Genomic DNA, 24,040 nt, shown 5'->3' on the forward strand with positions numbered 1-24,040 from the left:
CAACTCCAACCAAAGTCAAAAGGGAAAAATAGACCTAACCCAAAATTGCAAGTTGCTCCGGCTGACAATGCTTCAGAGGTTGTGCAAATCCTTTGATTGGCTTTCCTTCGCATCTTGCGAGTTCTTGCCACTGGTGGTTTTCCCTCTTGAAGAAGAGGCAACCAACCCCCTCTACTTTGAATAAGGTTGGGATGAGGATTTCTTGTGGACTTGATCATGCAACCTTGCGTCACGAAAGGACTAGCACTTAAACTCGTAGAAGGTTGGCAACCGAGGTTGGGAGATGATTTGTTGAATGAAATTGAAGTACTTTTTGGGCAACTTATTCAAGAAGAATGTAACTTGATCATCATTTGACTTTGGAGAGCCAGTAGTGGCAAACTCGACAAGTAATCGTTTATATTCAGCTAGCTTGACTTTTAGATCGTCCCCTTCCTTAATAGAGAACTCTTGAAGCTCAAAGTCGAGATTGATGCGCATCACCCTACCAAAGGCAATTATAAATCACAGCACAAGAACCCTTATAAACAAACAACTAAATAAATGAAATTGAGTAAATACACCTTAAATTGAAGTACGTACCCAATCTTAATGCCAAGCACGAATTATTCCTTTTCAATGTTGGAATGGATGATGAGGTGCCTAAGAAAACGAGTTGCATTCCTCGATGGTCACAGAAGTCGTCAGTTTCATAAATGTGCCCAGCAACTCCAATGTTTGAAGTCTCCCCTGTACATTCAAAAAGTATTACCATGGGCCTGGAAAAACTCTACATCACACTAGCTTCTGTAATTCAAACATAAAACCAAAAGAGTAAGCTCTCGCCTCTAGCTTTGACCTTATCGGATAAATAAAGGTATTTTATATTGCACTCATCATGGCCACCTACACCTGCCTTCACAATAACTAATATAGTTTCTTTAACTATTTGTTTTACCTTCAGTGGCTAGCTACATGCCTGTTACCCTGAAAAACTTGCCTTTACGGTGCCCCATACTGCCCAACTGTTTTATCAGTTCCTACCTACCTTTATGATGTTAGGTGGACTAAAGAACTCCACACAGCACTGGCATCTGTAATGCAGATATGATACTAAAAGGGTTAGCTCTTGACTATAGCTACAACCATATACAGGTCCTGTAGAATCCTTTATATTGCACACCATGGACACGAATATCTACCTTCACAGGGGCCAGTATAGAACCTTGCTGACTATTCTGTTTTCCTTATGTAAGTATACCTTACACTCTACAGGCATTGCTTTTGGCCCAAATTCCTTGCCGCTTAATCTACACAAGTGCAGCTGATCGAAAAGCAGTCTCTTGCAGTCATTGGATAATACACCCCAATTTTCAGGTCAGCCTTCATTTAAGAGTACCTTGGACCTGATCCACATTTCATGCTAGACCAGCCAAAGCCTACCAACAGCCAGTTATGGACTTGAGCAGATTCTCTGTTGTTTCAAATAATACATCCTGCATAAGGATTTCCCTTTCATGGTAAAATTCCAAGGTTACCTTATCAATCACATACTTTGGGTGGAAAGCCTCGGATCTTTAAATATGCACTTGGTGTTCTCTCCCTTTACAAAGAGACCATGCAGACATGAACAGAGTAGTAGAGGTTTTAGTAAGGGAGATTCTAACCAGCACAACTCAAGTCCCTGTAGAGGATAGAAATGATATGGTGGTCAGCATGTACCAAATGACATAGGCAAGCATGCATCACGCAAACAGCAGCGAATCAGACAGCCAGCCAATGGATTAAGGATCCAACTGTCAGAGTGCAGCAAATGTGCAAGCATATGGACAAGACTGAAAGACAATGAATGCGAGAGAAAAGGGAGAGAGAGAGAAGAGACAGAAGAACGCAGAAATCTGCAGTTGATGAATGCTGAAATGAAGAAGGCAGATATACAAAAGGGTTGTCCAAGTATCTCCTCGAGCCGACTGCTGCAAAAAATGATAAAATAATCAGTGACCAGCCTCCTGCCTACCACATGGCACTACCACTTGCCAAACTAATGTCCGAGCTGCCCAGTAAACCATGACCACACCTAGTGACTAGTGAAAATGCCCAAAACTAGTAGGAAAAATGCGTAACTCTACTCGAGAGAACTGACTGCACCAACTGCAGCCCAAGAATGCTTTTCTTGGTGTACAAGCAATGATCCACTTGACTTCTATGAAAGCCTAGGGACTGCATGAATGTATCAAACTTATGATACCATTCTCTTGGTGCTTGTTTCAGCCCATACAAACTCCTTTTGAGTTTACATACCATTTGTTCTTTTCCTTGTTCAACAAACCCTTCAGGCTGTTGCATATATATGTCTTCATGCAGATCACCATGTAAAAATGCAGTCTTTGCATCCATCTGTATGAGCTCCATATCCTCAACTGCAACCAAGCCCAAAATGGTTCTCAATGTAGTCATCTTGACTACAGGAGAGAAAATCTCATCAAAGTCAATTCCATACTCCTGCTTGTACCCCTTTGCAACCAATCTTGCTTTGTACTTTGGTGAGGAATCAGAAGTGACTTTCATTTTGTAAACCCATTTGCATGGAAGGGTTTTCTGCCCTTTAGGCAACTGCACCAAGTCCCAAGTGCCATTTTTTTCAAGAGATTCCATCTTTGACAGCATGGCTTTATACCATTTCTTGTTGTCCTGTCTGTCCATTGCTTCCTTGAAGCAAGACGGTTCACCACAATCTGTCAACATGACATACTCAGCCACATTAATTGCACCAGGAACAAATCTGTCAGGTTGTCTAGTAGCCCTAGACGATCTCCTAACCCAATGGTCATTGTTTGTTGGCTGTTCCTGCAAATTTCCATTTTCAGCATGCTGTCCTGGCATTTCAGCCTGCAAATCAGCATTAACAGCTTGCTGTCCTGACTATTCCTGCGCATGTAATGGCTCATTTTCATGGGCAATAGCTGGCTGATCATTTCCAGCATCATCTCCTGCATTTACAGGTTCATTTACAGCAGGTATTTGCTGATGTACAGCGGGCACATTTTGCTGTCCAAAAGGTATTTCTTCCCGGAATACAACCCTATGGACCTCCTCAGTCTTTTCGGGTTGTTTGTGCATGCGATCTTCCCAGAAGATAACGTCATTGCTGTGTACTATTTTCCTTTTCTCGGGATCCCACAACTTAAACCCCATTTCACCCTCGTCACCATATCCTAGGAAAATGCATTTACACGACTTTGGCTCAAGTTTGCTGTGTTTTTCTTTACGAATGTGCACAAAAGCCTCGCAACCAAACACTTTCAAATGAGCATATGAAAGTGGCTTGCCCGACCACGCTTCTTGGGGAACTCCCCCCCCCTCCCCACCAAGACCTGTTTGGTGACCGATTAATCAAGTGAACGGCTGTCATAACAGCCTCTGCCCAAAAACCATGGGATAATGCAGCATGAGACAGCATCATACGGACCTTATCCTGGATGGTCCGATTCATACGCTCTGCAACTTCATTTTGGGGTGGATTATGAGGGGCAGTGAGCTCCCTCTTTATCCCTTTGCTGTCACAAAATGCTTGAAAGGCTTTGGACACATATTCCCCACCATTGTCAGAGTGAAGACACTTAAGTGTCTTATCTGTCTGATTTTCAGTCAATGCCAAGAATTTTTTTAAACTTGTCAAGCACTTCATCCTTGCTACGAATAGGGTAAACCCATACTTTCCGTGTAGCATCATCGACAAAGGTAACAACATATTTCTTTCCCCCTAAAGATAATCCTAGCATTTGACATACATCTGAATGTACTAACTCTAGAGGAGAAGATTTCAAAGAAAGAGACTTTTTGTGATAAGTCTGTGCATGTTTGCCATAAATACAATGATCACAGTGCTCAAAATCAGCATAACGAAGACAAGGCAAGTAACCCAAACGAGAAAGCACTTTCATTCATGTTTGACTCATGTGTCCCAACCGGCCATGCCACAAAGAAACACTAAGCTGCTCGCTCACGGCAACAACATGGTCAAGCACACTAGATGCATGAAGTGGATACAACGTATCACTCTTGCAACCTCTGGCAATAACCCTAGATCCCTTACAGATCTTACATTTTCCATCACCAAAGGTAGTATGAAAACCATCATCATCTAGCTGCCCTGTGCTAATCAAGCTCTTCTTGAGCTGAGGTACATGCCGTACATGCTGAAGTGTAAAGACAGAGCCATGCTGAAACTCTAACTGCACACTGCCAATACCTGCAATCTCACATGCATAGTTGTCCCCAAGGTGAACAACACCATGTCGACCCCCTATATATGCGGAAAACCACTCACGATGAGGGGTGACATGAAAAGAAGCACCTGAACTTTTGTGTATTCATTTTTTTTATAAATAAGTGTAGTAAATTTTATGGGATACGGCCGATTGAGGAATAGTGACCCAGAAGACAGGAGTAGGGAGGTATCCATGTGATGAAGAAAACATCACAAAACAGTACAAGCTAACCCATTTACTCAAGGTGTCGATGACGAGGAAAAGTAGGTGATGAGGTATCCATGTGATGAAGAAGAATGGTGGTATGGTAACAATAGCCGCCGATGGAAACGGCTTAGGATCCGCTCAAGATGCAAAGTATGCTACATGTTGAAGAATGCTCATGCAGCAAGTGTCACTTGGATAGTGTCCCTCATGGGAAAATTGTTCACTTGCCCAAGTGCCCTAGTACAAGATGATGAAATCGTGCAATGCAAAGAGTAAGGTACAACAGAGGGGAAAAGCCGATGTCGAAGACAAAGTGCTGAGGCTTGTAGAATACCAAGAAGGATAGGAACTCCCTCTCAACCTAGATGTAGATGCCGAAGAAGGAAGAGGAGCCTGATGTCAGTCTTCGTGTGGTGCCGAGAACCGTAAGGAATGAAGAGGAGGAGGAAGCATCCCAGCTGGAACAGCTAGATAGAAGTCACCGCCATGATAGCATCAAGAGAGATACTACACGATCCACCTCGGGAGGGGAAGCCTCCATGCTCGTAGAAAAGCAAAACTCCAAGGATAATGAAACCATGAAGGAACGGAGCGCATCCCAAGTCTCCAGCCCAAGTAGAACTCGGCAAACCTACATGTTAGCCCTACACTGAAAACAAAACCTGCAAAGGAGATCAAAGTCTGCAATCACAGAGATCAGTAGTGAGATGCTCTAAAAACTAAACTAAACTAAAATGAAAAGCTAACTGAAGGAACAAGTGCAAAGATGCAAATGTGTATGTGTATGTGAGTAAATGCAGCGGAAGACTTAAAATGTAGAGACAAAAATCCTATGGGCCCGACTCTAAGAGTGCGAAAAATGAATGCTAGACTGACCTAGGGTATCCGAAAGGACCTAGAGACATGCTAGTCTAAGAAGGTGGCCACCATCGCGTACGTCCAATAGCAGGGCTCTGCCAAGGGAACGCCTAACGAGATGGGGAGGAAGGTGAGATAGATGCATGAAGTGCAACAGGATCGGAACCTGCAGACCAATCAACCAATCCTTCAAGAGTAGAGAAGGATGGCCGCTAAGGCTGTCCGGATACCACATGTCGAGCAGTCGCTGTGGGGGCTGAAGGAGCAAATGGGGCAGCAGCGGAAGGCGTAGCCCCACTGGACTGTGAAGTTGCAGCGGTCTGCTGAGGCTTTTTAGATGGAAAACCTTGGGCCTTGAAGCAACACTCCTCGTCCACATGGCCTGCTCTCTGGCAATGTATGCAAAACCGATTTTTCTTAGGGAGTTGCTGCCAGATAGGTCTTGATTCTTTGGTTCCATCGGAGGAAGAGGAGTCACCCTTTGATTGGCTTGCCTTCGCATCTGGCGAGTTTTTGCCACTGGTGGTTTTCCCTCCCAAAGAAGAAGCAATCAACCCCCTCTGCTCTAAATAAGGCTGTGATGAGGATTTCTTGTGGACTTGATCATGAAGCCTTGCATAACACAAGAACTGACACTCAAACTCGTAAAAGGTTGGCAATCAAGGTTGGGAGATGATGTGTTGAATGAAATGGAAGTATTTTGCGGACAACTTATTCAAGAAGAATATAACCTAATCGTCATCTGACTTTGGAGAGCCAGTAGTGGCGAACTCAGTAAGTAACCACCTATAGTCAACAAGCTTGACTTTCAGATCACCCCCTTCCTTAAGAGAGAACTCTTGAAGCTCAAAGTCAAGATTGATGCGCCGAGTACGATCACGAGCCGCATAGCGGTCCAGAAGGTGACTCCAATGCTCTGACACGAGTGGGAAGTGCTGCAACTGAGAGTGAAACTCAGGAAGCAATCCCTACATCAGCTCAACATTGGCTATAGCATTATGGACTCTCCATTGACAAATGTAGTCAAGGTGAGCTAGTCGAGGGTCCGACATAGGCTCTAGACCAATGACAAGGTCCCAAAGACCCTAAGACTCAAGCACTTGTTGCATGAAATTCGGCCAAGTAGTGAAATTTGACCCATTAAAACGTGTCTTATCTGTGAAGGCATTCTTGGCCATTGCAACAGGAGTGGTAGTGCTCGGAGATGAATAGTGTAAAAAACTGTGGTGGGGGTAGGATGGGGGAGTGGAGTACACTTGGGAATGGGTCCCAGAGTGCCCACCAGGCATGCGGGTAGTGTGCAAGGTGGATCCATAGATAGGGATGGGATGACTAGGCATGGGCATAGTAGCCACATGAGGAACCCAAGGAGGTGGAATGGGAACACGGGGAGCAGAAGATGGGAATCCCTGAGTAAGTGTAACCCAAGGAGAGTGTGAAGACGCATCATAAGCTGAGGATGGAAACCCCTACGTATGAGTGGTCATGGGAGATGTGAAGCTGGGGATAGTGAGAGGGATGTCCATCACAATCGACCCAGGAGTGATGGGTGTGCTCATTTGCTGAAAGGTGAGAGACATTGTGTTAAAGGGTGGCATTCCCCCTAACAAAGTACCATGGTGCAAAGAGATAGAGAATGGGGTGGAAAAGGAAAAGGTGCTAAGAGCGGAGATGGAAGATCCAACCCCTAGGGTGTGTGAAGCAGATGTGGAGTGTAATCCAAGATTTTGGAAAGATGATGAGAGATGAGCAAGGTGTGATATAGAAGAGGGTGGGATGGGAGGGAAGTGAGAAGTGTGTATGATATGCTCAAATGAAACAGAAGCTGTAGATGTACCTGAATTCTGTCTACTTCGTGAGCCCCTCTATTGAAGTTCACATACGCAAAGTCATCCGAATCCTGTACCTCAAAAGAAGAAACACGCGAGGGTTTTGATTCATGCAACACAAAAGAATTGTACAAACTTGACATTGGACCTGGCGGAGATGATGAAGATGGATCGCCAGAAGTTCCGAATGCCGTATGTCCTCCATGATCGGAGAGGTAGCCAGCCTCACCAACCGGTCCGAATGTGGTAGTAAAACTGGTAGGAGGGGTGTAAACATCACCGTACTTGTTGCGATAGTACTCCTCAAAGTCCTCCTCTGTCATGTTAGTGAAATCTGGTGAAGGTGGAGTGTCGTCCTCCTCACCGAGTCCATAATGCCGTCTCAGGGCCTCCAATGATGGAGAAGCCTGATAAGACATCATAGGAACTGGAGAATAAAGTGTCTGGGACATTGTGATTCGGTTACGAGTAGTATTGTGTATCTTGCACAAAGACTAGCTCTCAACAATATCCATAAGATACTCTTTACAAGAGCACCGGCTCTGATACCATGTTAAGAAGACTGCTAGGGTTTGCACTGAGGACACATAGAGTGTACAACCACGACAGAAACACAAAGACACAGACACAGACACAGAGGGCAAAACTCAAACCCTAAACGCAAAACTCAAAACTCAAACACAAACAGAAGAAGGGAGAGAGAGAACACAACTCCGAAGTGAATGAATGCTGTAAATGAATATAAGAGTGTACAATGTGCTCAAGGGCAAAGCAATGTCAGAGTGTGACATCCACCGAAGACGGATCCCAAGTCTGTGACCACCAGTCGGAGTGTAGGAGTGCTGAATAGTGAATGGCAGCAGGCTGGTCACCAAAACGCAGCAGTCTAGAGGTTGGAAACTGGTAAACACAGCAGTGTACCACCGATCAGGGGCTAAAAATTGTGCACAATCTGCTGTAAACAGCAGGCTGAAACAGTGTCTGAGAGTGTCAGGGCCTGCAATGCTGAAAACACAAGCTGGCTGACCCTAGAGATGATGGACAGCAGGCTGAACAGCAATCTGGGACAGTTTGGAGCAGTCGCCAGCAGCTGAGAGCTGTCGCCTACAGCAATGGACAAGCTGAAGATGATGTAGCTGAAGATGATGTGGCTGCAGTCGATGATGGCTGGACTGCAAATGGAGAGGGGCTGCACGCTCGAAACTGGGCACCAACAGCAGCAGAGGGTGTGTGGGCTGGTGTAACCTGCAAACAAGGATGATGGCTGAATGAGGGCAGCCTGTCTATTTATAGATGTGGAAGGGCACCCCAAAAATTAGGGTTTCCACTAAACTTTCTCGAACCGCTCCCCGTTTTAGGGTTTCCACTGAACTCTCTCGAACCACTTCCCGTTTTAGGGTTTTACTCTAAAAGAGCATTTTTAGTGTGTTTTGGGGCTGTTTAAGAGGCTAATCAACAAGTAATGCATATTTTAGCTCAGCACAAACTGTTGTATAAATGTCAAAGCTTTCAACTTATCTTGCATACCACTAAAGGTTTCAAACTTTAATGCCTGACCACCCTCTTTACAGTCTTTAGGCTTTGCACTTTTTGGTGTCAGGTTGTCATAGACAAGTGGGTGTAAAAAGGGAAGTCCCTTGGGCGCATTATCACCATTCACTTCACCTGTCTTAGCTGCCATATGCCCACTAGACTGAAAAAAAACAGCCGCTTCATTTTGTACTCCAGGCATCAAATAAGGACTCTACAAAGTCTGATAACCGACCTGTAGACCAATATTAGCATAAAGTGGGTTCATTGCCTCAATAGGCATCATTCCTAGTGGCCCTCTAGGCAAGTATCCCTAATAACCTATAGGTAATCCAACCATTGCTTGAAAAACTGACCCACCACCAAAGTAACCAGGATAAGTAGCAAACTGAGGAGGAATAGTCTGCTATGCCACTTGTGCATAACTGCCTTGACCATTCACTCCCTGATCCTGTGCTTGTGCTTCTTGTTGCACTGGACCTGTCTCCATGTTTGGTGTCTTTTCCACATGCTCACGCACATTAGAGGTTTGCCTTTTTTAGCGCTCCATGGTATGATGTGATGACTCCTCACTATGTGACTTCAAAAAAAATTTGCATCTGAGGATTCTTTACAAGCTATTGGAAAGAGCCAACCATACTGAGAAGTTGTGCCATAAACAAGTCCTCCTATTCTTGCTCCTCATCCTGTGGTTCAATCTCGGTTCTAGAAGGTGCTGACACCTGTGCACCAACTCTCTTCGGTGTCTAAGAGCAGAAGAAGAACTCTCTTCTTCATGAGGAAGTTTTCCTTTGCCTTTATCCATGTCTGCCATCTCTCTAGTCCTGTATCCAGCAAATACTGTATCCAAGAAAAATCTCGTAGTCTTTCTCACTTGTAATCTCTGTAAAACCTGTGTGTATGGCCTTTTCACCCAAAACTGTCCGAGCCTAAATTCTTACAGAAAAGAATTCAAATCCCGAGAATGGAACCATGAAACCGGTCTATGACTCACATAAAGCAGTAGTCCCTTCAATTAATACTTGGTCTTTTCACACACACACAAACAGAGACCTCACTCCCTCGCTCAACAACAGATTGGCCCCGAAGTCCGGCGCCCCTTTCGGTATTTCTTTATCAATTAAAAGATGGAAAGTTACAAAAATGCCTGTGAACAGTTGGCTTTCATCTTTTCTAAGTAAATTTCAGCTACATAAGGACAGTACAACATATCCAAGAAAACACTTTCTGTGACCATAACTCAATAATTCAAATGTAGAATTGCAATCTGCAGAATCATGTATTTACTGTTTTTCACATGTTTCTTGACCTGTTCTCTGCCTTATTCCATTTCAGATCTATTTCATACCAGTTGGACTACAAACCCTTTGACCCTGGCATCATTCCGATAGTAAAACAGTCCCACAAACAGCACCAAATCAGAGCTGAAAACACTATTCCTATGTGGCATGGTCATCACTTTCTTTAGTTCCTGCATTGGAGAAGCAATCAGCTGCTCCTGAACCTGGACAATGAGGCTCTTGCCTCAGCAGAAGAGCAAAGAAAACACAAAACTGTACATTCGATTGAATCAGCGTATCATGCAAAGCATTTCCTCTGAAAATAGAGAGAGAGTTGACCAGGGAGAGCAAGCTCTACCTCCGTACATGAGTCAGAGACAAAGAGGTACTCTCCATAGCTAATGTACTTGCAACAATCTACCCTCAGCCCACGCTCAGATCTGCCCCTCCTGCATTCAACGTTTTTTTTTTTAATGTTGCGCTCTCTCTCTTTTTGGGAATTTGTGCCCAAATTGTGACACATGGCATACACGTAACAATTTTCTCGTTTAAACCTTCCAATCTAAAATTCTCCATGATCGGTGCAAAATTTGACCTCCGCACAGACCAGAGAATTAATTCTCATGCAAAAACGAAGATAATGACGCGAACTGATTCTGGGGTCCAAAAATAGTAACTTCCTAAATTTTAGGGATGGTGACCCCTGCATTCCTCAAGTTGTTCTGAGCAACTTTTATCATTGCAACCACATCAAAAAGTGTAATGTGGCTCAGTTAGGGTGACTTTTATTCCATGGGTATTCTCACATGTGCATCTTCTGTCTTGGCCAGGCTCATTGTCCTGCACCATTTCCAGTGGCTAAGCACACAATCCCAAACCACTAGTATTCTATTCTTCAGTGCCCATTCAATCCGATCCCAAGGCTCAAACAAACCATTAGTCCAATTTGTCCCAATGGCTGCCTCTTCTTGCCATGCAAAGATCCCGACTTAATCCAAGAGAACTCTGGGGATAAAAGGCAACAACAACTAAAGAAAAGAAAAATAAAATATTTATATAAGTAAATAAATAAAGCAACTGCAAAAAGTATCACCACCTGGTGACACAAAGAGAAAGAGAGAGACAGAGAGACAGAGAGAGGAGAGACTGATTTGTTGTTGGCACCAGCTTTAGGAGCTGTTCTGGCCATCTGGAAGCTGAAGTACTGCTGGCAATAGCATCTTTGTCGCCTAGAGGAACTAGCGACAACTAGGACAATCAAGCACATCAAGTTTTGCGCTCTCTAGGGATAGGCAATAGCATTTTGGGTCCTTATGGGTGTTGGGCTGCAGTAAATCAGCCGTGCACAACAGAGTAGCATCCAACCCATTTTGGCGACAAATCTCTGAATGTTCTCTCCTCAACATTCTAAAAACCGGGGGTGAAAGGGTGAAAGGGGGAAAAGGGGGCTTATCTAGCCCCCTTAGAAGCTTCTCTTTTAGAAGCTTCTAAGCTTCATACGTGGCCAGGAGAGGGAGATTGACGCCGTGACGGTGACGGGCTGATGGCGCTTCTGTCTGGCCGAGGAACGAAGTCGACGGCTGCAGGGGGCGGTACTGGCTTTGGTGGAGGCGGCTCCTCCCTCTCCACGTCCAACCTCTCCCTCTAGCTCGGCGCACTGGGTGACGGTACCTCCTTCCCTCTCGATCCACAGCCGTCGCAGGATTCCCTCTCCCTCACGTTCAACGGCGACCCTCTGCCTATACCCTTAGGCTCCTTCTCCTCCTTTTTTATGGCAGCGGCCCCCCTCAGTTTAAATAGGGGAGGGGAGGAGGATCCTCCCTCCCGACGTGGCGAGAGGCATGGCCTCCTACTCCCACAAGCTCCCAGCGAGGAGCTTCCACTTCATGCTATTCCCCTCCCCTTCCAGCACATCAGTCGGCTAGGGAGGGGAATAAAAAATTTTATATTATCCCCCCCCCCCTTTTTTTTTAAGAATTATGTTTTTTTTTTTTGCGAACGTTACACATCGCCTAGCTTTTTGGAGGTCCCCACATGCTGCATTTTTCTTCAGATTGCTGATATCAGCATCCAGCCTGCCTACATGCCTAGTTTGCACTTGTGTTTTGCTGTTTTCAGTAGTCGCCTGGCTGCTGGTCATGATCCTCTACCTAGTTGACTACCTACTTGACTGTCTCCGCCACCCAACAAAGTATTCCAGATTGCTGATGTCAGCATCCAGCCTGCCTACATGCCTAGTTTGCACTTGTGTTTTGCTGTTTTCAGCAGTCGCCTGGCTGCTGGTCATGATTATCTACCTAGTTGACTACCTACTTGACTGTCTCCACCACCCAACAAGGTATTCCAACTGCATTTCTATTTTGCAGGCTGCAGTCACATGGACAGCTGCATTTGCAGATCTGATCTTTCACCCAGCTATTGTGCTGCTCCCAAAGGTCACAATCTGCGGGACACACTCCTAGATGATGCGTTTTTGCTGCCTAACTACCCTGCTCAGCTCCAACTCATGGTTCCAACACTCCGAATCCATCTCCAGTGGATGTCACACTTTGACACCTCCCTCAACTAGCTCTCACAGGAGCCATCAGCTGTTAGACAGCTCTACCTTTAAGCATTCTATGCAAACATTCATTTATTTACAGCGGCCATTCAATTTCTTCATCATTTATTTACACCATTCACTTAATTTCTTCAAAGTTATCTTCTTCGTTGTTTTGTGTTTTGCGTTGTACATTCTATGTTTTCTCAATGCAAACCCTAGCATGTCTTCACAATTCTTCCATTGCACTAAGGGTTCTGTGATGGCGTTCACTGCGCTCCAACCCCCCCCCCATCACGCCAACTCCCCCACCTGTGTCCCGCTACTCCCCCATCCACCTCCGCCCCTAATCAACCCCTCTCCCCTGCTCCACGCCCCTTGCGTGACCCTGCTTGTCGCCACCTCTCTGCCCTTGTCCGACGCCGCCCCTGCGCAACCTCCCACAGCGCCGCCCCACCCTTGCTCAACGCCTCCGCCCTTGCGCGACCTCCCACAGCGCCGCCCCGCCCCTGCTCGATGCCTCTACCCTCGCCTGCTTGCCCATGCCACCTACTCACCCTCGCTTGGAAACCCCCCCCCCAATCCCGCCCGGTCCTCCCGCCTAAGGAGCTGTCTTCTCGCCCTGACCCCTGGCTGCCCGCCCCTTGGCTGCCAGTCCCCCCCCCTGCCCGTCCACAGAGCTGGAGTTGAAAGAAACAACGATTTTTGGTCAAGTCGTTGGACACTCCCCATCGAGGGCCCAGCTACGGGATTGGCTCCAGTCCACGCTACACATTGGCACAACGCAGATCACGGAGGCAATCCTCATGGGCCAAGGGATCTTCATGGTTCAACTCACCTCTGTGGACGCAACTCGTGAGTTAGTGGAGAGCTCACCCTATGTCTCCACGAAGGGGGTCATTTACATGGTTCCCTGGTATAGTAGCTTCACAGTGGAGACATTTGCGCTCCATAACAGATTTCTCAAACATCCAGTCACCTTACTTTTCCCCGGACTGCACTAACTGGCGGTAGAGTACCGCCAATTAGTGGAGAACTTTGGACAACTCTTCGGCACAATTCTTCCTGCCTCCTTCGCGGATGCAGTGACAGCTACAGGAGTCCCAAAGGTACAAGTGCCCGTGAAAGACACAAAGAGTATACCAAAGTTCCTGGAGATTGAGGCAGGAGATCTCTTCTTTAGGTGCAGGTCATTGTGGCTGAACAACCAGGGCAGTGCTTGTGCTGCCACGACTTTGGGCATCAAGCAGCAGATTGCACGCGCTTTGGAGCCAAGGTGGCTCTGTCAATAGGCCCGCAAGTTGACGCTAACCGCTTCACACAAGTCCGGAGACGACAGAGAGGGAGACGGTAGGGGGGGCCGCAACTAGCTCCTCAGACACAACCTCGACAGCAGGGAGCAAGAGGGGGAGCGACGCCCCCCCCCCCCCCCCACAGAGCACCCCGCAACCGCCCCCTACCCGCCCCACCCGGCAGGACCGTAGTCCCCCACATCCACCACCTGCGCCACAATCTATCTCACCTGAGATCCCATAACCCCCACACCCCTCCCCAACCTCCCATGGATCCCCCACTAACCCTGGCCCACAGCCCCCCCTTCCAAGGCCACCAACCCCCCCCCCCACACCCACCACGTACCTCCGACCACCCCACCATCCCTCGACTTTCTTCCCCCCCACCGCCCCCTGCGGAGCACCCCCCCTGACCCGCACCCGGTACAAGTGATCCCCCCCAAATCCACCCCCCCTCCTCCCATAGGAGGTGATGAGCCACAGACACCTACATCCTCCTCGCACCAACAGTCTTGCCCTCCCGACACAACCACCAGCTCATCTGCCCCTGCTACCCCCATCACACTTTCCCGAGACAGGCGCAATTGTTACCACAGTAGTTCTTCTGCAGTGGCCCGTGGTCCTACCTAAGAGTTGTGGAGCGCGGAGAGTTCCCACTACCTCTAGAGGTGGGAATATTCATGGTTCGTTAGTCAAGGAGGGGCAAGGTCCATCTACTAGCACCGCCGAATGAACCAAACTATGCATTTTTCCTTCAGTCCTCTCACTCAAGGGATTGGACGATGACACAAATAGAGGAGGAGGTGAAGAGTCAAGTGGCGGACCACATCTCCCAGTGGATGGGAGAAGAAGAACTAGCATTGTTTGCACAGCAATGGCCAAGCTGCATGATGGACATTAACTGGTGGGCTGGTGCCGAGATCCCACACTTGAGCATTATCTTTCGAGCCTCTCCACAGTGGAGAGCTCTGATGGATATAATCGAGCGGCCCCTGGCACAGGCGGCCCGTTTCTACCAGTGTACAAAGTCACGACTCTCAACACGGCTAATAGATGCATTGGTAGTACCACTTGGAGAATCTATCACCCCTATGGTCCGCGCCCAAGGGCCACCATGGGGGACTGGAGCTCGCTGTCCAAGCATGCCGCAAAGCGTACTTACATGCCCCATAGTTCTTCCTCCTCATCAGCAACTTCCACACCGAACAGATGCCTGTTCGGTCAGTCATAGGTTTTCCCTTGACTTTACACCTTGCATCCTGGAATGTGAATAGTCTCCACTGCAGTGGGGCACGTGGTTCCAGGAAGTTGATTATTCGACAAGAGTTGCAACCGGCCCTTGCGGGACGGATAGACATCCTACTTCTGCAGGAGCACAAGCTCACCCCCGCCTAGGCCCCTCGGGTAGGGAAGGTTCTCCCAAGCAGGTCACACACCTACTGGGAGTACGCCATCGGTGCCCACGGCAAGAGTGGAGGCGTATACACCTCTATTGGCCCGAGCCTTACCACCTGTGTACGGGATCATGGGGCGATTGTGGCAAGGAGGATTCTATGGGTTAGGTTGGATATTGGGGACTCGTACATCAAAGTCCTCAATGTCTATGCCCCCACTGAGGTCAGGGTACGAAGCAGGTTTTGGGTGGAGATTGCAGCAAGACTCCCAGAGGTGGACTCCTAGATTGTTGGAGGAGACTTCAACAACCTAGAGGCCTTAGAGGACCACCAAGGTAGAGGCAAAAACTACCAGGGCATGGTTGGGGAGGAGCGGGAGGCATGGGAGGTCTTCCTACTGGCAGTAGAAGCTCGAGATGCTTGGAGAGACCCACCTTTCCACAGGAGGGAAAGGTCGTTGGACTTCTCATGGGGATACAGGCAGCTAGACAGAGTCTTGCTGGAGCGGTTGGACAAGTTCTATGTGGGAGAGTAGGGATGCTCTCGCGGAGGCCAGATAGGGCAGTTGGCTGGCACCACTCTGTCCGATCACTGCCCGGTCCTCCTGACATTTCATCCCCCAACATCTTCCCCAGGTACACAATCCTGTCAATCCCTGACTCAATCTACAGGAGAGAGGAGATGAAGAGACAGATTGAGCAGATTTGGACTAAGGAGTGGAGCAAGAGGGACCGGATCACATAGGAGATTGCAAAGGTCCTAGCCGAGTCGAGCAGTATTTGCCAAGAGGCAACCCTACAGGCCAAACAGCAGTGTTGGGAGGAGGAGAGAGAACTCTAGCAGGACCTAGCAACCACGCAAAGATTATTACAGGAGACACCAAGGGATCCCATCCTCCACGCACAAGAGGTGCACGCACGAGCAACCATCACCAACCTAGAGAACAAGCGCTCGGAGTTCTCATTCTGCACCTCAACAGCCTTCTAGGTGTCACAACTCTATAGAAATAGAATTTGTATCCTTTTTCATTAATTTGTCTATATAATGATTTATTAAATTTGTTTCTTTTGCACTAATTAGATATAAAGAAAATTGCATTGGAGCTGGCCACTGATGAGTGGTCACAGGTTATGGTGGACCCACACGGTGGGTTAGAGAAAAGATAGTTCACACTTCCACCTATATGGCCGATTGGGCGGCTGTGACTAGAACTCAAGCATATCAAGGTTAGACTCGCACACAGAAAGAATTGATGCCTTGAAGTGTGGGCTAGATCTGCCAGAATAGACAGTTACAATCAACAAGATGGCATGATCACGAAATGCTTGTACAATGTGCATGTGTGGGCTGAAAGCTTGAAATGCACATTTCTTTGCATAGGAAAGCCACATGAAGATTCTGATACCGTTTTTGCGATGTACACGGAAAAAGCTTTCATATAACACTCGTATTGGGGGGGGTCCCTAAATTTTAGGAGGTCCCTAAATTTTAGGAGCCTCGAATTAGCCTAAAAATGCTAGTCCTAAAAAATAGGGATGTCATTCTAAAAATAGTAAATTCTGTACTCTGACTGTGCTTACTAAATTTGGTTGTTTCTATTCTTGACAGTATTCAGCCCAAAAAGGAAGGCCATAGAGAAGAGACAAGTGTCAAGACACTTGTCACACAAGTTCTAAGTGTTCCACCACTTGTCACATCTCATGACATGTGGCTGGACACTTGTCTTGTGCTACTCCACTTTCCCCTTTTGTACTAGCTCTTCCCTCTCCTATAAATAAGAGCTCGTTTTTCTTCATTCAGCATCATTTTTCTTTGCTGTTAACTCATGTACAGCACCCACGAATAGCCAGAAACTGGCCCCATCCATCCCCATCATCGTCCCCCACTTCTCCATTATCAAATTCCTCCATATTCCCTCTTCTATCACTGCTGTTTTACAAGACAGCAAGCCTGTAAATTCATTACAGCACCTCCTTCTCGAGCTCTTTCTTCCATTTTAGCAACAAGAAGCAAGCCCTATCCATGTACTACTGATCAACGATGGAGAAAGGTTGATTTCCCCTCTTTCTTCTCTCATACTATAAAGAAATCAGTTCTTATCATTGCATAATAGATAATGCATGTGTGTTTGTACATCTTTGCATGATCTTGTGAGAGTGAGAATTACTTCTCCTCACTCTCAGGTTGATTGTAATTGAGCTCTTCCCTAAGGGACTTGGGTTGAGCAGAATTACATTCCTTCGGGGGGGAGTTGCCCATCTTCAACCCTCAATCTTGTCTCCATTACTTTTACATTTTCATGGCTGTAATTTTGTGAGTAATTTTCATTTTCAGCTTTAAGTGTTCATTCTCTTTTATATTAAATCTCGAAAACAAGCGAATATCATAATTGTTAAGCATACTACGTTGTTCGGGGCGTTTACAGTGATATCAGAGCTTTGGCTCGGTCCTCACCCCAACACTGGTAGTGCTTACAATTATAAGTTTGTTTGTTTTCAGCCCTTGCATTGAGTGCTTGAGCATATTTTTCTTAGAGTCTCAATGGATCAGTCGAGTGCTATCCTTCAAGCCATTCAAAGTCTTAGAGAGGAGAATCAGCAAATTCGTGAGCAACTTCTCAAACTAGAAAAAGTTGAGAATCCCAAAGAATTCAAGGAAAGAAGCCCATCTGCTTCAAGGAGACAAAGCCATAACAATGAAAGGAGCCGATCAAGAAGTCCAACTACTTCTAAGAGGCAATCCCATTCTACTTCAAGACAAAGAAAGAAATCGTGTCAAAGCTCATCCTCTTCTTCAAAGTCATCTGGCGCCTACTCTGATGGACCCTCTTCTAGTAACGAAGAGTCACACCCTTCTCGTGGAAGACCTCATCATCGTCAAAGGCGTCGACATTCTCCACCCTCGTCTCCATCTTCATCTCCACAAGCACTTCATCATCTTCAACCTCAAGATCCGGACATGGACGAAGGCATAAGAAGAAGAAGACTAAGTCAGTATCTCAACTTGAAAAGAAGATCAAGTTCAGTATGTATGATGGTTCCCGAAATCCTGATCTTTTTCTGAAGTTTATTCGTCAATTTCAAATTTTGTATGGTCGTGACAAGTATAAAGAAAAAGAAAAGATTAAGTTTGCAGCTTTACATTTGACCGACTTAGCCCATACTTAGTGAACGGGGTTGGAATATAATCACGCTACCCCAAAATCATGGCGGTCCTTTGTTCACATGATACAAAGCCAATTTCTTCCTGTTTATTTCAAAAGAGATGTAAAAATGGAATGGGATCAGCTTTGGCAAAGGAAAAATGAGTCACTTGGTGACTATACCAAGAGATTTTGGGAGCTACTTTTGAAGGTCCAATATTTCAAGAATATCAGCAGTTCGGAAAAGCTTAGAAAGTTTCAAGGAGGTTTGCATTTTAAACTTTGTACTGCTCTTAATCATTATCATTGTTCTAGTCTCAGGAAACTCATTGACCATGCTGAGACATGGGAAATGGAGCACAATGGCAACAAATCATTCCAAAAGAATGATAAGAAGAGATAGCTGATGATGAGAAGTATTCAGCCCCAAATGAAGGACAAAAACAGAGGCAAAAGCAGCCATCAAATCAAAAGAAGATGAAGCCCTATGCACCTCCTAATGCTCCTCAATTTCGCTCCAATCTATACCCACAAGCAAAGCAACTTTCCGAAGAAGAAAAGCAACGCTTCATGAAAGAAGGAAAGTGCTTTAAATGTGAACAAACAGACCACATAGCGAAGCAATGTCCAAACAAAGGACAAAGCAAGGTTTCTGACAACAAGCCTAAGTCGCCAGTGAAAATCAATGCTATCAGTGATGTAGTTGCAAACACAACTCACACTCCAGAGATGCGCAAATTATTAAAAGCTTGGGGACAGTTGCAAGGTAAGCAAGCACTATTCTTGATAGATCTTGGGGCGAATGAAAATATCATTTCCTTGCATTTAGCTAAAGAGCTTGGATTAAAGAATGAAGAGATGGACACTCCGGTAGAAGTTCGCCAAGCTTTAAATGCCGATGAAGGTGACACAGTGAAGACTGTGATACCCTACATTGGCAAGCTCAAGTTTCAAATTCAAGGCTACAGTGACAAAGATACCTTCTGTATCGGAGACCTTGATGGTTGCGATGTGATTCTTGGCATGCCCTGAAATCATAGAGTAGATTCAACCATCTTCTCTTAAAAAAAGAAGATAGAACTCACCAACAAAGGCAAGAAGTACGAGATCCAAGCTCGAGTTTCAGGAGACACCATACCTATGTAAGCCATATGTAAGTCTCTAGAGCAATTAAGGATTGTGTTCAATGTTGTTTGCTTTATGTCACTAATGTAAAAGATAATATGAATGATGAAAACCAAGAGCAACTTTAGCTCTTGAAAAATTATAAAGATTGTTTTTCGGAAGATCTTCCTTATCAACTTCCCTAAGAAAGGCCAGAAGACCATCATATTGATATTATTCCGGGCAGTTCTCCTCCTAATATAGCACCATACCGTGTAAGCCGTCCTCAACAAGAAGAAATCAGAAAGCAAGTCGAAGACCTACTCAACCGTGGGCTAATTAGGCCAAGTAGCTCACCATTTTGTTCACCGGTTCTTCTTGTTCAAAAGAAAGATGGCACATTCAGGATGTGCATTGATTATCGAGCCCTCAACAAAATCACTGTGAAGAATCGGTTTCCTATTCCCAGAATTGACGACATTTTGGATCGTCTAGGAGGCTCAAAGGTTTTCAGCCGTATTGATCTAAAGAGTGGTTATCATCAAATTAGGATAATACCACAAGATGTACACAAAACTGCTTTCCGCACTTCATACGGTCTTTATGAATTCTTGGTGGTTCCTTTCGGATTGACCAATGCACCAGCCACCTTTAATCAAATGATAGAGCGCATCTTTAGAGAGCATCGACAATATGTCGGTACTTTCTTTGATGATATTCTTGTCTTTAGCAAGAATGAAGAGGAGCATCATCAGCACTTGGAGATTGTTCTACAATTACTTCAACAAAATCAACTCTTGATAAATGGTAAAAAGAGTGAATTTTTCATGCATAAAATAAATTACCTTGGACATGTCATCTCTTCTGAAGGGATTCAGATGGATCCTGAAAAGATCAAGATAATCCAAGAATGGCCTCATCTTCATGATATACATGAGGTGCGATCGTTTCTTAGCTTATGCTCTTATTACCGCCGCTTCATCAAGCATTTTGCACATATGGCTTCTCCACTTCATGACCTTACAAAGAAGAAGACCTCTTTCCAATGGAAGGAAAAAGAGAAGGCAGCCTTCACAAGGCTAAAAACAGCTCTTACTTCTGGACCTGTTCTTATCATTCTAAATTTGGTAAAACCATTTGTGGTGGAAGCAGATGCTTGTGGAGATTGTATTGGTGCAGTGCTAAATCAAGAAGGCCATGCCGTAGCCTTTGAAAGCCACCGTCTAAATGATGTGGAGAAAAGGTATGACATCAATGCTTTTCATGTAAGTTTGCTAAAACCTTACATAGGACCAAAACCAAAGGAACCCATTACTGAAGATTCCCCAGAAGTTGAAGAAACAGAGCAACTCTTGAAACCTGAACAGATTTTGTTTCACAAGGATCGAACCACGAGAAGTGGCCTTGTGACACGAAAATTCTTACTAAAATTCAAGAATCTACCCACAACAGATGCACAGTGGGTAGATGAAAAATTCATGAAGGATTACCCAGACATTCTTCAGCCATATCAAGAAGCTTTTCAGCTGAGGACAGCTTAATAAAAGCCAGAGGGCTATCACAACTCTATAGAAACAGAATTTGTATCCTTTTTCATTAATTTGTCTATATAATGATTTATTAAATTTGTTTCCTTTGCACTAATTAGATATAAAGAAAAGTGCATTGGAGCTGGCCACTGATGAGTGGTCACAGGTTATGGTGGACCCACGCGGTGGGTTAGAGAAAAGATAGTTCACACTTCGACCTATATGGCCGATTGGGCGCCTGTGACTAGAACTCAAGCATATCAGGGTTAGACTCACACACAGAAAGGATTGATGCCTTGAAGTGTGGGCTAGATCCGCCAGAACACACAGTTACAATCAACAAGATGGCATGATCATGAAATGCTTGTACAATGTGCATGTGTGGGCTGAAAGCTTGAAATGCACATTTCTTTGCATAGGAAAGTCACATGAAGATTCTGATACCGTTTTTGCGATGTACACGGAAAAGGTTTTCATATGATACCCATATTTGGGGGTCCCTAAATTTTAGGAGCCTCGAATTAGCCTAAAAATGCTAGTCCTAAAAAATAGGGATGTCATTCTAAAAATAGTAAATTCTGTACTCTGACTGTGCTTACTAAATTTGGTTGTTTCTATTCTTGACAGTATTCAGCCCAAAAAGGAAGGCCATAGAGAAGAGACAAGTGTCAAGACACTTGTCACACAAGTTCCAAGTGTTCCACCACTTGTCACATCTCATGACATGTGGCTGGACACTTGTCTTGTGCTACTCCACTTTCCCCTTTTGTACTAGCTCTTCCCTCTCCTATAAATAAGAGCTCGTTTTTCTTCATTCAGCATCATTTTTCTTTGCTGTAAACTCATGTACAGCACCCACAAATAGCCAGAAACTGGCCCCATCCATCCCCATCATCATCCCCCACTTCTCTATTATCAAATTCCTCCATATTCCCTCTTCTATCACTGCTGTTTTACAAGACAGCAAGCCTGTAAATTCATTACAGCACCTCCTTCTCGAGCTCTTTCTTCCATTTTAGCAACAAGAAGCAAGCCCTATCCATGTACTACTGATCAACGATGGAGAAAGGTTGATTTCCCCTCTTTCTTCTCTCATACTGTAAAGAAATCAGTTCTTATCATTGCATAATAGATAATGCATGTGTGTTTGTACATCTTTGCATGATCTTGTGAGAGTGAGAATTACTTCTTCTCACTCTCAGGTTGATTGTAACTGAGCTCTTCCCTAAGGGACTTGGGTTGAGCAGAAATACATTCCTTCGGGGGGGGTTTTGCCCATCTTCAACCCTCAATCTTGTCTCCATTACTTTTACATTTTCATGGCTGTAATTTTGTGAGTAATTTTCATTTTCAGCTTTAAGTGTTCATTCTCTTTTATATTAAATCTCGAAAACAAGCGAATATCATAATTGTTAAGCATACTACGTTGTTCGGGGCGTTTACAGTGATATCAGAGCTTTGGCTCAGTCCTCACCCCAACACTGGTAGTGCTTACAATTATAAGTTTGTTTGTTTTCAGCCCTTGCATTGAGTGCTTGAGCATATTTTTCTTAGAGTCTCAATGGATCAGTCGAGTGCTATCCTTCAAGCCATTCAAAGTCTTAGAGAGGAGAATCAGCAAATTCGTGAGCAACTTCTCAAACTAGAAAAAGTTGAGAATCCCAAAGAATTCAAGGAAAGAAGCCCATCTGCTTCAAGGAGACAAAGCCATAACAATGAAAGGAGCCGATCAAGAAGTCCAACTACTTCTAAGAGGCAATCCCATTCTACTTCAAGACAAAGAAAGAAATCGCGTCAAAGCTCATCCTCTTCTTCAAAGTCATCTGGCGCCTACTCTGATGGACCCTCTTCTAGTAACGAAGAGTCACACCCTTCTCGTGGAAGACCTCATCATCGTCAAAGGCGTCGACATTCTCCACCCTCGTCTCCATCTTCATCCCCACAAGCACTTCATCATCTTCAACCTCAAGATCCGGACATGGACGAAGGCATAAGAAGAAGAAGACTAAGTCACTATCTCAACTTGAAAAGAAGATCAAGTTCAGTATGTATGATGGTTCCCGAAATCCTGATCTTTTTCTGAAGTTTATTCGTCAATTTCAAATTTTGTATGGTCGTGACAAGTATAAAGAGAAGAAAAGACTTGGATTTGCAGAGTCTCCACACTTTATAAATCGGCCACCAGTAGGGTTCTCGTAGGTGGTAGGCTAGGGGAGGAGTTTCGGGTAGAGAGATCAGTCCGGCAAGGCCGGCCCCGCACCTGTTCTAACTCTTTGCAGAGGCAATATCTCACTTCCTCAGGTCACGTGTGAGCGGATTACGCGGCCTCCGACTTCCGGTGAGAGAGGAGACTAAGTTGTTAGACTCAAAGTATGCAGATGATACAGCACTCTACATAGAGGACAATGAGTTGATGCTGAAGAGAGTGAGGCTGGCTCTTGAGGTATTCTGTTCTACAGCTGTGGGAGCAAAAATCAACTAGCGAAAGCTGGTTGGTTTCCTCACAAACCCAGACTCTAGCACGGAGTGGGGTGTCCACCTGAGATTTAGATGGGTGAGCAGAGGGCATAGAGCGTCCATTACCTAGGGTTCCAGGTGAGACTCAACATCACTCCTGCCCAGCAGTTTCTTCCAGTCCTCGATTCTATTCGAGGAAGCTAACCTACTAGAGCACCGCTCGCCTCTCACTAGCAGGCCGAGCCCTGGTGATTAACCAGGTCCTCCTAGCGACGGCCTGGTACATCGCCTCATGTTGGTGTTTCTCCTCATCTTGCGCAATGCAGCTTTGCCACCTAGTGCGGAACTTCCTTTGGTCCGGGTCAGACAGCTCCAAGGATTCCAAGGCCAAGGTAGCATGGGCGACCATCATACGACTTCGGTCAAAGGGAGAGCTTGGAATCATAGACCCAGAGTATCAGAGCATGGCCCTCCTAGGCAAGCTAGTTGTCCACAACCTCACACCAGGAGGGCAGACCTGGAAAGTCCTATTGCAAGAGGGTTTTCAGGATTATAGACCAAGGCTTGGCGATGAGTAGAGGTCGTCCCTGAGATAGATCTTCACGTGAGCCCAGATCACCTTTCCTGCG

At 45.5% G+C, this 24,040-nt stretch overlaps 1 protein-coding gene across 6 annotated transcripts in view; it reads right to left on the bottom strand.

Annotated features, from left to right (window-relative positions):
• LOC148037712 (uncharacterized) overlaps positions 1-24,040 on the bottom strand; it is a 44,392-nt gene that overhangs the window by 16,593 nt on the left and 3,759 nt on the right. For all 6 annotated transcript variants that reach the window (XR_015690680.1, XR_015690681.1, XM_087676655.1 and 3 more), the window contains exon 2: positions 583-729. Coding sequence is in view for 4 of the 6 variants with exons in the window: in XM_087676655.1 (XP_087532781.1) it covers positions 583-729 (147 nt within the window). In the remaining 2 variants the exon portion in view is untranslated. The remainder of the gene's footprint in view (positions 1-582; positions 730-24,040) is intronic.

This window comes from Lygodium microphyllum, chromosome 4 (assembly GCF_053477565.2).
Source record: "Lygodium microphyllum isolate KBCC chromosome 4, Lygodium_microphyllum_v1.1.10, whole genome shotgun sequence".
In the NCBI taxonomy this organism is placed as follows: domain Eukaryota; kingdom Viridiplantae; phylum Streptophyta; class Polypodiopsida; order Schizaeales; family Lygodiaceae; genus Lygodium; species Lygodium microphyllum.